Below are 11,651 nucleotides of genomic sequence, written 5' to 3' on the forward strand. Positions count from 1 at the left end.
ACAGATCAGAGTTTTGTTTGTATACACGCCATGTTGCAGATAAACTTGCATTCAGTGAAACTCTCAGAATCTCAGTGTGATAAATGAGTCCTCGTCTACGGTTGATTCTAATTCACCTAATTAGAGGGTTTCTGTTGAACCTCAAATCGGGGACCCGATTTAGTTTTAGTTGTAAGAGGTGCAGCTTTAAAGCCTGAAGTTTGCCGAGGTCCAAGAAGAACCACCACAATCTAAAGTTCAGAAGGCCTCACAGTAGCAGAGGAAGGTCCAACATCGATGAATTAAGTTGATGAATTGAATTAAAATGAGAGATATTTAACCTGGAGAGGCAGCGGGGGGAAACTCAGCAGGGATGGTATGTGGTATGTGTAGGTATGTGCAACACTTACCAACATCACAGCACCAGGTCTTTACTGCACCGCGCTGTCATCTAGAATACTGTAGCTATGGTAACAAGTACCACCTCCCCCCTCCATGAGTCCTCTGGAGACTGAAGCAGAGGTCTTATAGTGAGGAACTACTGCAGCCAAGTATTCAGCTCTACTCCATCTCCTCCCCTGATGAAAAGACTAGGCTTTGGTAAAATGAAACGTTTCCATTCAATTCAAATCATTTTCATGTCTTTTTTTCTAAATGAATAGTTGAACCAGTCAACATCTTAAAGAAATATAAAAGCATAAAATAAATGACAAATACCCTGTTTCATAATTTGACAGGGAATGTGTATATTCCCTGTCAACTTTGTCTCTGAATCTTGAAAGTACCTGATTTACAGAATAAACCATGTGTATAATTTAAAATGAAACGTCTCTAATTTTGTATATTATTTCCTATTATAATCCCAAACTGTGTCTGTGTGTTAGTATATCCTATATAATTATCAGATTATTCCTCTTTAAATAGGTCATTATATAGTTTGACAGTCTTATTACGTTTTTTAGTATTTAAAAGATCAAGAGTCTAAATATAAATAAATATAGAAATATATTCTCTAAATTGCCTGGGTTTTGTTAATCTGCATTTATGTATAAATTGAATGTCATGTTGATTATGTATAATATATAATATATATATATAATATATATATATTTTTAGATAGGCTATTGAGTGTGTGTGTGTGTGTGTGTGTGTGTGTGTGTGTGTGTGTGTGTGTGTGTGTTAGTCATGACCGCTCTGAGCCCGTCGTTACGACAGACAGTGTAACAGTTTTCTGTGACAGACCGGAAGTGTTCCTGTGCTGCTGTTGACGGAACACGGAGACGGAGGCTGGAGACTCACAGAGGAGGAGCTGAACCCCGGATCGTCCGCAGTCAAACAGGTTTGTTCTGGTTCTGTTTCCTCTGAGCTTATCAACAATAACTGATTTATATCTGATGGGGATTAAACCACGGGGATGAATCATCTTCCTCCAGCCGATCAGACGGCATCAGATGCGCTCGCGACTTGATCTTGTCATCAGGTGTGAAGTCGGTGTTTTAAATGATTGTACGTCGCATTTAAACCTGGGTGGTCCAGCGCTGAGGACACAGGGTGAGGACACTGTCCTCTGTGCCGGCGGTGCAGGGACACAGGGCTTCTCCTCCAGCAGAGGACAGGATGAGCCGGCCTGTCGTCTCTAGCACAGCCATCTTTACTCTGTCATGTCATCCCTCACACAGCTCTCACCCGGCACCCCGCACCGCGGCTCTCGCGGCTCTGTGGGATCTGAGGTCTGAGTGTGAGGCCTGGTGTTGCAGGGCTGATGCACCGGGAGGGTTTTCTGTCTCTGGCTCGGTACGGCACGATTTAGCCGCGCCATAGCGACCACAGGCCTCCACTGCGGCTTCTACCTCTCTCTCTCTCTCTCTCTCTCTCTCTCTCTCTCTCTCTCTCTCTCTCTCTCTCTCTCTCTCTCTCTCTCTCTCTCTCTCTCTCTCTTTCTCTCTCTCTATCTCTCTCTATGTGTGTGTGTGTGTATGCTGGTTCATCTGTGTTTGATTTCACCATCATTATAACAGCAGTTGAAACAAAGAACACAGTTGTTATTGAGTGTTTTTATATCACGGAAATCAGGAAACCGGTCCACACCCTCCCTGTTTACTGTATTATTTTTCCATTCAGACTGTAGTGCTCATACATACTGATACTGTTGCCATCAGCCACAGCCCTGTCAGCAGTTTTCCTTGGTAAAGGTGATTCTAAAGAAAAATGTTGACCTGAAATCTGAGTCATCCAGATTTACGTGTGATGGTCTTTAATTTTTGTATAATACGTGTATAATATATGTATATTTATTATTGACTGTAAGGTAGCATGAATTCATTATTTATATTATTCATTATTCATGTGTTTGTCAGGAATAATAAAGGTAGTATACTTATATAATGAGCTCACACAACCAGTAGTTTAAGGTTCTTCAGTTTTTTTCAGTACAGAGCCACTTACTGAGGATACACAACCGATCACAGCTGTACATAATATTAATGCCCATTATCAGTTATGTAAGGACATGAAACATTTACTCACAACCTCAGTGCTCTACAGGGATTTGTAGCATAGTGGTTAAAAGTTGGTAACTTTTATTAAAGGACACCTGTTATGTTCATTTATATTTTTTATTCCTTAGTCCTTATTTATCTCCAACTGCCTGTTATACAGCCCCTCAGTTAAACAGGAAATTAGCTCAGTTCTCATTAACAGACCTCCTTAAAAGCCTGCTTTCTTCTGATTGGCCAAACATCTGAAAGCCTGGTGGGGGGCAGCCCCATCCTCTCGCTGGCGTGGAGATTCTGAATGTAAACTGTAAAACTCAGTAACTAATAACTAAAACGAAGTAACAGAACATAATTGATTGAATTGATAGATTGATTAAGCGCCTCTGTTCTGTGAATATTATTATGCTCATTACCTGCTTATTGTAGTCTTTCAGTCGCAATCCATGTATTACATTTTCCTACATATTTCCCTGTTAATAGTTGTGCATGAGGGAAATGTACTAAAATGCCACTGAAGTGGAAAATGTCTTCTGTCAGGAAACACCGAAGCTAACGTTGCTGGTAAAATGTTGTTCTGCTGTCATCTACCATACAACTATAATAAACCTGCACAGTTGTTTTTTTTTGTATACAAAGGGAACTTGTGTACGCACCGAAAAAAGAACAGTGCCATCATGACATGATGACACACTAAAACCATGGACTGTACATAAAGATGGACATAGCCTCTGTGACGCCGCCCACAGAGGAGGGGTGAGCAGAGATTTCAGTGCATGCTTGTTTGTGGCAAGCATATGCTCAACCACCTGTCACTCAAAGAGGCCACGCCCTCAATTATACATAACCTTAAACCTTGATAAAATTCAAAAACATGTTTATTTCTGCTGTAAAGTTGGACATTTTAACATGGGAGTCTATGGGATTGACTCACCATTGGAGCCAGACTCTAGTGGTCATTAGAGGAACTGCAGTGTTGGCTTCATATTTCAGCCCCGGAGGTTGATGCTTGGCTAAAACTAACCAGGCCTGTGCTCTAATCAGCTTTGTTTGAGGGTGTGCCAAACTAGCTAGTAACTGGCTTTATGCAAATGTGTTACATGGTGACGTAGATAAGTTATGGAGGTGAGTGTGAGTCCTGTATCATCAGATGATGATACACCTAACTGTAGCTCATCCACAGGGCTAAGGCTAAGTCACCAGTTAGCTTAGCTGCAGTGGGAGATGGCTGAAAGCTTTTCATTTACAGGATCTTGGTGATCATTAGATTGATGTTGTAGATGAGCTTTGACCTGATCATTTCAATGTGTCCCTGCTGCTAAAGTCCTGCTTGTTGCACTAATAAGTAGAATTTGTGGCTAAGTAGCTATGTTTGATGGCTAACATTTAGCTAAGACGGTGCTGTTAGCTAAATTGATAGTTTACTGCTAATATTAATGAATTAATTACAAGAGCAATGTCCAACCTTCAGTGAGAATAATTAACTAATTGTCGAACACATTCAGTGAAAATCACTGTGCATGGTGTGTTCACATGTACAGATACAGCTTTTTTAGCTATGTACTGTTTGAGTCTGTCGAGCTCACTGGGGACATAGGGCTGCAAGTCAAGTCTCACAATGAATTCACAATGAACAGCATCATCACTGTCTCAGCTGTTTGAATCTGTATGTGTTAGATGCTAGCTGGGTGCAGCAGCTTGAAATGCAGGACTGGAGCATCAGTATGAAAATAACGACGACTGCATGATGACTTAATTTATTTTCTGAGAACAGGAACGAGAAACTTGACGTTTCCTTACAGATATCAAGTAGGTGCTTCTGCAACCACCACACCACCATCTCCCATCTCTCTCTGTGTTGTTGGCGAATCACTATCAGATACAGGAAGAGAGAAGATGTTGAACACGGCTTTCATTTTCAAAAGATGATTTGTGGTTTTCAAGGTTTTAGATTTGATTCAATAAAAATCTGTTAAAGACAACCTGATTCCTTCAGGTTAACTTTCTATAGCTGCACCCACAACTTCCGTCATCTGTTGTAATGTGGGCCTCATTCACCTAGGACCTATTGTAGATATAAGTTAGGGGGGACACATTGGAGTATGTAACTGCTGTGCAAGAGGTGGTCGTAACCGGGGATAGTGATTATAACAGCAGTACCACAGTCATATGTTTACCGTCATCAGTTATTTATGTTCAATTATCAGTAGTTTTCTTGGCGTTGGAGGGATGAGCAAACATTTCCTATACAGTATAAAAGGTGCGAACGATAGACTGTAAATAAAGATGAACTAGTCTCTGTGACCTCACCCACAGTTGTCTTATGAGTGGTTTTGAAATTCAGAGTGAGCTGCTCCTCCATTGCTATCTTGGCAGTGCCTGACTCTGCCGTACTCGTGGCTAATCCAACAATGGTCAAAAAGGAAGGGCCGAGATTTTGGCGTATGCCGGTTTGTGGCAAGCACACGCTCACCCACTTGTCGCTCAAAGAGTCGACGCCTTCTATTATGCATAACTTTAAGCCTTAATAAAATGTAAACAGGTGAGTTATATAAACAGTTGTCATGAAGGAGGAAATTAGATCTAGAGACCAAAACTGTTTTTGTACCAGGCAGTAAACATGTTTATTTCTGCTGTAAAGTTGGACATTTTAACATGGGAGTCTAAGGGGATTGACTCACTGTTGGAGCCAGACTCTAGTGGTCATTAGAGGAACTGCTGGATTTGGTTCTTCAGTGTTGGCTTCATTTTCCAGCCTCAGAGGTTGATGCTTGGTATGAACATGTAATTTGGGGGTCATTGTGGTTTTGTCGGCATTGGAGGTCGTCACAGAGCTGGATCGACGTCCATGTAAAAGGGAGAGCAGGTACTATGGGACCGACACTGATGCTGTTGTGTTACATGTCACACCTTTGACTCCTGAACATTGACATGCTGTTTAAAATCCCACACTGGAGCAGTATCATGACGACTTTGTTAGGTTCAGTGAAAACAAGCAGAAGTGAAAAAAGAGAGAGGAGAAGTAGATGTAAACTGTAGGTGCGATGGAATACAATTTTATTTAACCTGAAACAGTTCAAAAACATTAAATCAATTACAGGCTAGTACAGGCTCCACCACTGGCTCCATTACAGTCGCCTTGGGTGTCGCTGTTAAACAGTTCTTCTTCTGATGTTTTTCTTTTTTGAGGGTTGGTGAACTGCTTGTTGGTGCATTATCGCTACCTTCTGGTGAGTGTCGTTAAATCTCTCAAGAGTTAATGACACTTATGTTCACGTTTGCACCACCTACAGCAGTGAAGGTCATGAAATCAGCTTTTTGTGTATATTTGTTGGTGAGTACTTCATGTACACTTACTGAGCGGTTGGACATTGAGGGGTCTGAAAAATCCCTGTTTTGTTTTGATGAGTTACTCTGACAGACAGACTGAGATGTTCCAGGTTCATCAGTGTTATCTCTCTGATTTGTAACTGTCATATTAAACTAACATGATAAAAGCCTCATCATGATTTGTGATGTACTGAGTGTACTGTTGTTCAGGTTTTTGCAGTGTACTGGTTCTCTGCCAGCCAGAACATTTGAATGCATGTAAACACAGTCAGTGTTAGACCAGAAAGTGAATGATGACGAGGAGCAGCTGGATCTTGTACTTGACGTTTTGTTGTATCTGTTCTCCAGACACCAGACTGACTTAATTGATGTTGTTTCTCTGCCTTTCAGTCAGGATATGTCTGTCAGGATGGAGATGGATATCAGTGGAGTGTCCCGGACACACGTCTCCATCCTCCCTGCAGCTGAGATCAAGGCCACACTGAAACCAGAAGCAGAGAGACCTCGCTGTGCCAGCACCCCGTGTTCCCCCATCAGAGGGACTGTCGCAGGATACCAGATCCTGCACATGGACTCTAACTATCTGGTGGGCTTCACCACCGGTGAGGAGCTGCTCAAACTGGCCCACAAGTGGTCAGAAGGCGCCCCAGAAAAGAGCTCTGTATCAGAGTCCGTGTCCAGCCCCATCCAGAGTCCTGTCCCCAAGTCTGTGGACTTGGGCATCCACCGGTCTTCACGAATCTTCAAAGGCAAAAATCGCTACTACCAACCCTACGACATCCCTGCTGCCAACGGGCGGAGGCGGAGGCGTATGCCCAGCTCCAGCGACACCTTCCTCAGGTCCCTGGCCCACGGAGAGCCTGGGCCTGGGAGGGGTCTGCATGCTCCACTACCCCTATGTCTGCTTAAAGGAAAGGGAGCCCAGTCCAAGTCCCTGGACTACCTTAACCTGGACAAAATAAGCATCAAAGAGTCATCGGACACTGAGGTGTTACAGTACCAGCTGCAGCACCTTACCCTGCGGGGGGAGCGCGTGTTTACCAGGAACAAGACATGAGCACAGTGGAAGGCCTGTTGAGGCGTCGGTCACCCTCTGGGGTTTAGGTGCTATTTCCAGCCTGGTCTCTTTCTACTCAGATTATAAAGGGTTCCTTAAGAAGACAGTCTGATAATCCTGTTTATTATTAACTGGGGGTTTTACCTTGTACTGTACACATAACGTGGTGAAGAAAATCCTTAAATTAGTCCTCACATCGTAATGAGGTGTTGAGGTTAAAAAAAAATGTGAATTACAGTGCATTCAGAAAGTATTCAGACCCCTTCACTTGTCTTACATCTTGTTATGTTGCAGCCTCATGATAAAATTGTTTAAATTAGATCAATTTAAAGTGCAAAATATCTAAAATTCAGTTTTCTCTTTGTCATTATGGGTAAAAATTATAAATAATTTTAGCATAAAGCTGCAACATAACAAAAAGTGAAACAAGTGAAGGGGTCTGAAGACTTTCTGAGTGCACTGTATATAAACTTAGCAATAACTAGTGAACCTATTTATTGACAGTGTTGTGTGTTTGTACTGGTCAGAGACGCACTAATATATCAGCTGACAGCTGAGAGAAGCACATATCACATACTGTATCAGCTTTAAATGCACCGTTGCTACCAGGCCAATTATAGATTTACTGCTTATCTGTGAGGAGTTGTGTTCATGGACGTTTTGCATACAACTGTCAAATCAGCAAGATGATACTTTTAGTACGTTGCTAATTTATTTATTGCTGTCAATGTGTTTTTAAACTTCTTATTTACCATGAGGTGGACATGTGGAAAAAACTAATTGATGCTCCACTCAGTCTGTTTACTGAGAGGCAGGTAAAGGTGAGCTGATTAAAGGTCCCATATTTTACACTTTCCCTGTGTTTTATTTGACGTGTTAATCCAATGATCTGACTGTTTTCTGAGGGATTGAATAAAAATATAGCAGATTATAGGTTAACACTCAGAGAAACCAAATCCTGCAAGGTTGGATGGTGGATCCAGGTGGGCGGGGCTTGGGGCATGGCTGAGAGCAGTGACTGCTTTGTTGTGACATCACAAAGTTCCAGAAGTCCTGACGGCTGGTTTTAAGGCTCAGTTTCTGAATACAGGCTGTGTGCATTTCTCTGTGGACTGAGGCTTTGATACTTTCACAGTATTAATAAAGAACCTAGACCTGATCTATAATCAAACAACACATGGACAGAGACCTTTATACTATATGGACCTTTAAAGGATCTTAATACAACACTCACGCTGGGTATTGAACTGTGATACTTTTATGGACTGACTGAATTGGTTTGATTGTATCAAGGATCAAAAATAGTCTTGTCCTTTGATAATAGTAAATGAGTAATGTCATCAGTGTAAGTGAGCCACTCAGTATGCAGCATGCCTTGACCAAGATCTAATAATGCTGGTGATTGGCTGTTTATTTACATGAACACGTTTGAGTGAGCAAAGAGACTGAGCCTCAAAATAAAACTATATACTATAACTATAATATATAATACTAGAACTATAAAAAAATTGTACTATAATGTGCGTTGTAATTTTCTTTTTGTCAAAATGGATTTGATCAAATTGGTATTGAAAAAGTATCATTAAGAATCTGTAACAGTACTGATATTGAACATTTTGGAATGACCAGTCCTACTGTGATCATTCCCTCTGTCCACACTGTGATTAGAGAAGCGTCAGAGAAAGGAGAGGGATGACACACAGCAGAGGTCCCTCAGCCAGACCCAAACCAGGAACTTTTCAGTTTCATGCTCAGCTTCTCAGACCTCTAGTCTCGGTGATCCACCATCATGATCCCCTCCTGATGTGACCGTACTGCAGTCTGCGGGGGAGACGATCCACTCTCTAGTTTGTCTAACTCAGACTGCTGACGCTTCATTTAGCTCCAGCTCAACTTCAGAATGTATTTTTACACAGGACGAGGACGTGGACGTTTCCCTCCATGTCTTACAGATACTCACACAGAGGGGGATCAGGGAGATGAATGATTATAGCAATTCATGTTGGTGACAGCAGTGACCTTTGACCTGGTTGGAGATCAGAGATCAGAAAACACCTGTATCCCTGCAGTATTGTCCTCCAGATGTGGAGAGATACAGACAGATGAGTGGAGCATCACCTCAGTCTTTTTTACGCCTGTTCAGTGGCTATTGTGGGCAAGTATGGTTGGGAATATATTGGCTTTAGAAAAGCATATTGGTGCATCTCTAGTTTTGTATATTGGTTATGGGTGCACAACAACAGTATGTACAGGTGTGTCTTTTTAATGAGTGTGTGTGTTCCCCTTACAGCTGGTAACGGACGTGTTTCCAATGCCTCTCCTGCAGAAACAGAGTTTTCTGCACCTGATTGCACTGTTGGACGTCTACTACAGACTCTCTCTGGAAACAGCAGTGCACCTTGACATTGTCACCACCACGGCACCAGTTAGGTGTTCACAGTAAACGCTGCAATATTGTATATAAGCAAGCCATGTGAACACTTACAGTTCTGCAGAAACATCCGTACACCCCCTGAGTTTTCGCACAGTTTGTTTTGTTGCTTTGAGAGGAAATTGTGATTTCTTTATCTCAGAACTTCAGTGTTTTGACACTAAAACATTAGACATTTCCATTAACTTTATTAACATGTAACATGTAACATCTGGACCTCTGTGTTAAATTTTATGTGATGATGGCATCTTTCAAATTGTTTTGTTGTAGAAAAAGAGTCAAACTGGTGCGGTGTGTGTTACTTTGAGGCAATTCAATCTCAGATCCTGCAAGTCACCAGTCAGATAAATTCAAATCCTGCTCATAGAGGCTTTAAATATTTAGTATAAATATGTTTGTAGATGTTTTTGAAAATAGTCCAGAATACAGTGGCCACATGTTCTTCATCTTTGAATCAATGTGAAGAGCGTGGATGTGGGATTTAGTTGTTCCGAATACTTGAATAACATGAGACGTCCACATGAGGTGAATGATCAAAATAAGGATTTTGTCCACAGTGTTAGATCAGCAGGTGGAGCATGATGGACACTGCATCTCTATCCACCTGTTTTTATGCTCATTTTAAATTTGCTCGCAGAAAATTTTGAATCCTGGAAATTAGAAAAAAAAAAAAAAATATCACAAAGGAACTTTTCCACTCAGCTCAGGTGGAAGTTTGTGTATTGATAAAAGCAAAATGCAATAAATCGGTGATGATGTGCATAGAGCATGTGGCTTAATGGCTATTTGCCAAGTTTTGCTATTGCTACATGGCTAACGTTAGCATTAACAGCTGTTTACTTACCAGTCTTGCCAAGAGCTTCAGCCAATGTGGCTTTTACAATACGAGAAGTCATAATACTGGACGCAACAGTGAATCAGTATCAGAAAGTGATGAGGTGGTCCAACTGGGCTGGAGCTAGCTGGTTAGCATGCTAACTTCAGTAGAAGAAAAGATGTGATAAAGACAAGATTATTATTTATTTATTCATTGGTGTTTGTTTCCACCTCTGGAAACAGCTGTTGGTGAGTAAAGAAATCAAGTTTGTTGCTGAACTGCTAATGCTAATGTTAGCTATGTAGCAATAGCAATACCTTTAAATGTGCACTGAAGTCAAAAGTCAGATTTCCATCATGTTTTCCACCTGCAGCTCTTTCAATGACCTCATCTTCTTCTGCAGTGCTTTAATGGCGTCAACTGTTCATTTTCATGAAACAAATATACATGAAGGGACAATAACATAAATTGAATTTTGATGGTTTTCTGGACATTCAATTAAATTTAGTTTGCACCACATCTGGATGGAACATGTGTCTTCAGTGGAGCTGAGGTTCTTATCTTAAAATTCACTGAAATTCACAGAGATCTTTTCTCAGAAAATAAAGGCAGAATCATGATCTGTGTCTGAGCGGCATCGTGAGGTTTAGTCAGTTACAGTGTTGTTCACCGTCACTGGCTGCAGACTGACTGAAAACCTATTGGGTTGACATGTTTTTTCTTTTACTTTATTGTGCTCACTTTATTTATTCTGTTTGTTTTAGTTAATTTTCTAGTCAATGAATAAATGAATTAAAGTAACGACAATTCTCTGTTTGTTTAACCTCATGCTGGACACAGCTGTGCTTCACTGCTCTGTTACTGATGTTATAAATCAGCTTAGACTTCAGAGTGTTAATGATGATGATCATGTTAAAAACATCTATTGTTACTGTGTGTTGGAGAAAATATCTCACTAGCACACACAACGTCCCACACACATAAACCTACATGTAAACAGGTTATTGTTGGGGTGAAGATGGTTAGCATTTAGCAAATTATAGCTCTATATTAGACACTATTCACATTAAAAATTATTTAAATGTTAAACAGTTGCTAATAGTGGTCTAAAATGGCCACAACTGCCAAGAAAAGCATAGAGTGATCTGAAAACATGACGTCATTTTATTTTGAGACACTTTGATTTAAAGCTCAGGGGGTATACAAACTGTTTCACCATAAACTGTATGTAAAGTCACTCTTATGCACTTCTATTGATTCCTGAAGCCAAACTGAAAATGTACGCTTGATGTTAACCAATGACTGTTAGATCATTAAAGGTTATTTCAAACAGAAAATCAGAAGGAAGTTGAGACTTTATATTTCTGTCTGATGAGAGACTGCAGGTCTGCAGCCCTCAGTTAAAACCTATGAGCTGAGTTTTGAATACACTATTGTGCAGAATAGAAAACAGGTCTGTACATTAAAACATCAAATTGGCAGCGTAGCGTCCATGATTTCACCCACAGGTTTGAAACTCAGAGAGAGCTGCTCCACCTTTGCCTT

The 11,651-nt window shown here is 40.9% G+C and overlaps 1 protein-coding gene across 4 annotated transcripts; it reads left to right on the plus strand.

Moving 5' to 3' along the window:
* The first annotated feature begins 1,180 nt into the window (after positions 1–1,180).
* macir (macrophage immunometabolism regulator) lies at positions 1,181–11,443 on the plus strand. 4 transcript variants are annotated; one of them, XM_056404067.1, is made up of 3 exons: positions 1,363–1,459; positions 6,192–6,905; positions 9,149–11,443. In XM_056404067.1, exons 1-2 carry the CDS (start codon positions 1,431–1,433, stop codon positions 6,856–6,858), a joined length of 696 nt encoding a protein of 231 aa, XP_056260042.1. In that variant the 5' UTR covers positions 1,363–1,430; the 3' UTR covers positions 6,859–6,905; positions 9,149–11,443. The 4 variants fall into 4 exon arrangements, with proteins under 4 accessions (XP_056260043.1, XP_056260042.1, XP_056260041.1 ...); XM_056404068.1 differs by lacking the exon at positions 1,363–1,459 and adding an exon at positions 1,181–1,318 and having other exon boundaries at positions 6,192–11,443; XM_056404066.1 differs by having other exon boundaries at positions 1,364–1,459; positions 6,192–11,443.
* The last annotated feature ends 208 nt before the right edge of the window (positions 11,444–11,651 follow it).

The sequence above is a fragment of the Seriola aureovittata genome, chromosome 18 (genome assembly GCF_021018895.1).
Source record: "Seriola aureovittata isolate HTS-2021-v1 ecotype China chromosome 18, ASM2101889v1, whole genome shotgun sequence".
Taxonomy (NCBI): Eukaryota; Metazoa; Chordata; class Actinopteri; order Carangiformes; family Carangidae; genus Seriola; species Seriola aureovittata.

Coding starts and splice junctions, on each gene's coding strand:
- macir (XM_056404067.1), top strand. CDS start 1,431: ATGCGCTCGCGACTTGATCTTGTCATCAG. Junction 1,460..6,191: donor CGACTTGATCTTGTCATCAG/GTGTGAAGTCGG, acceptor TCTGCCTTTCAG/TCAGGATATGTCTGTCAGGA.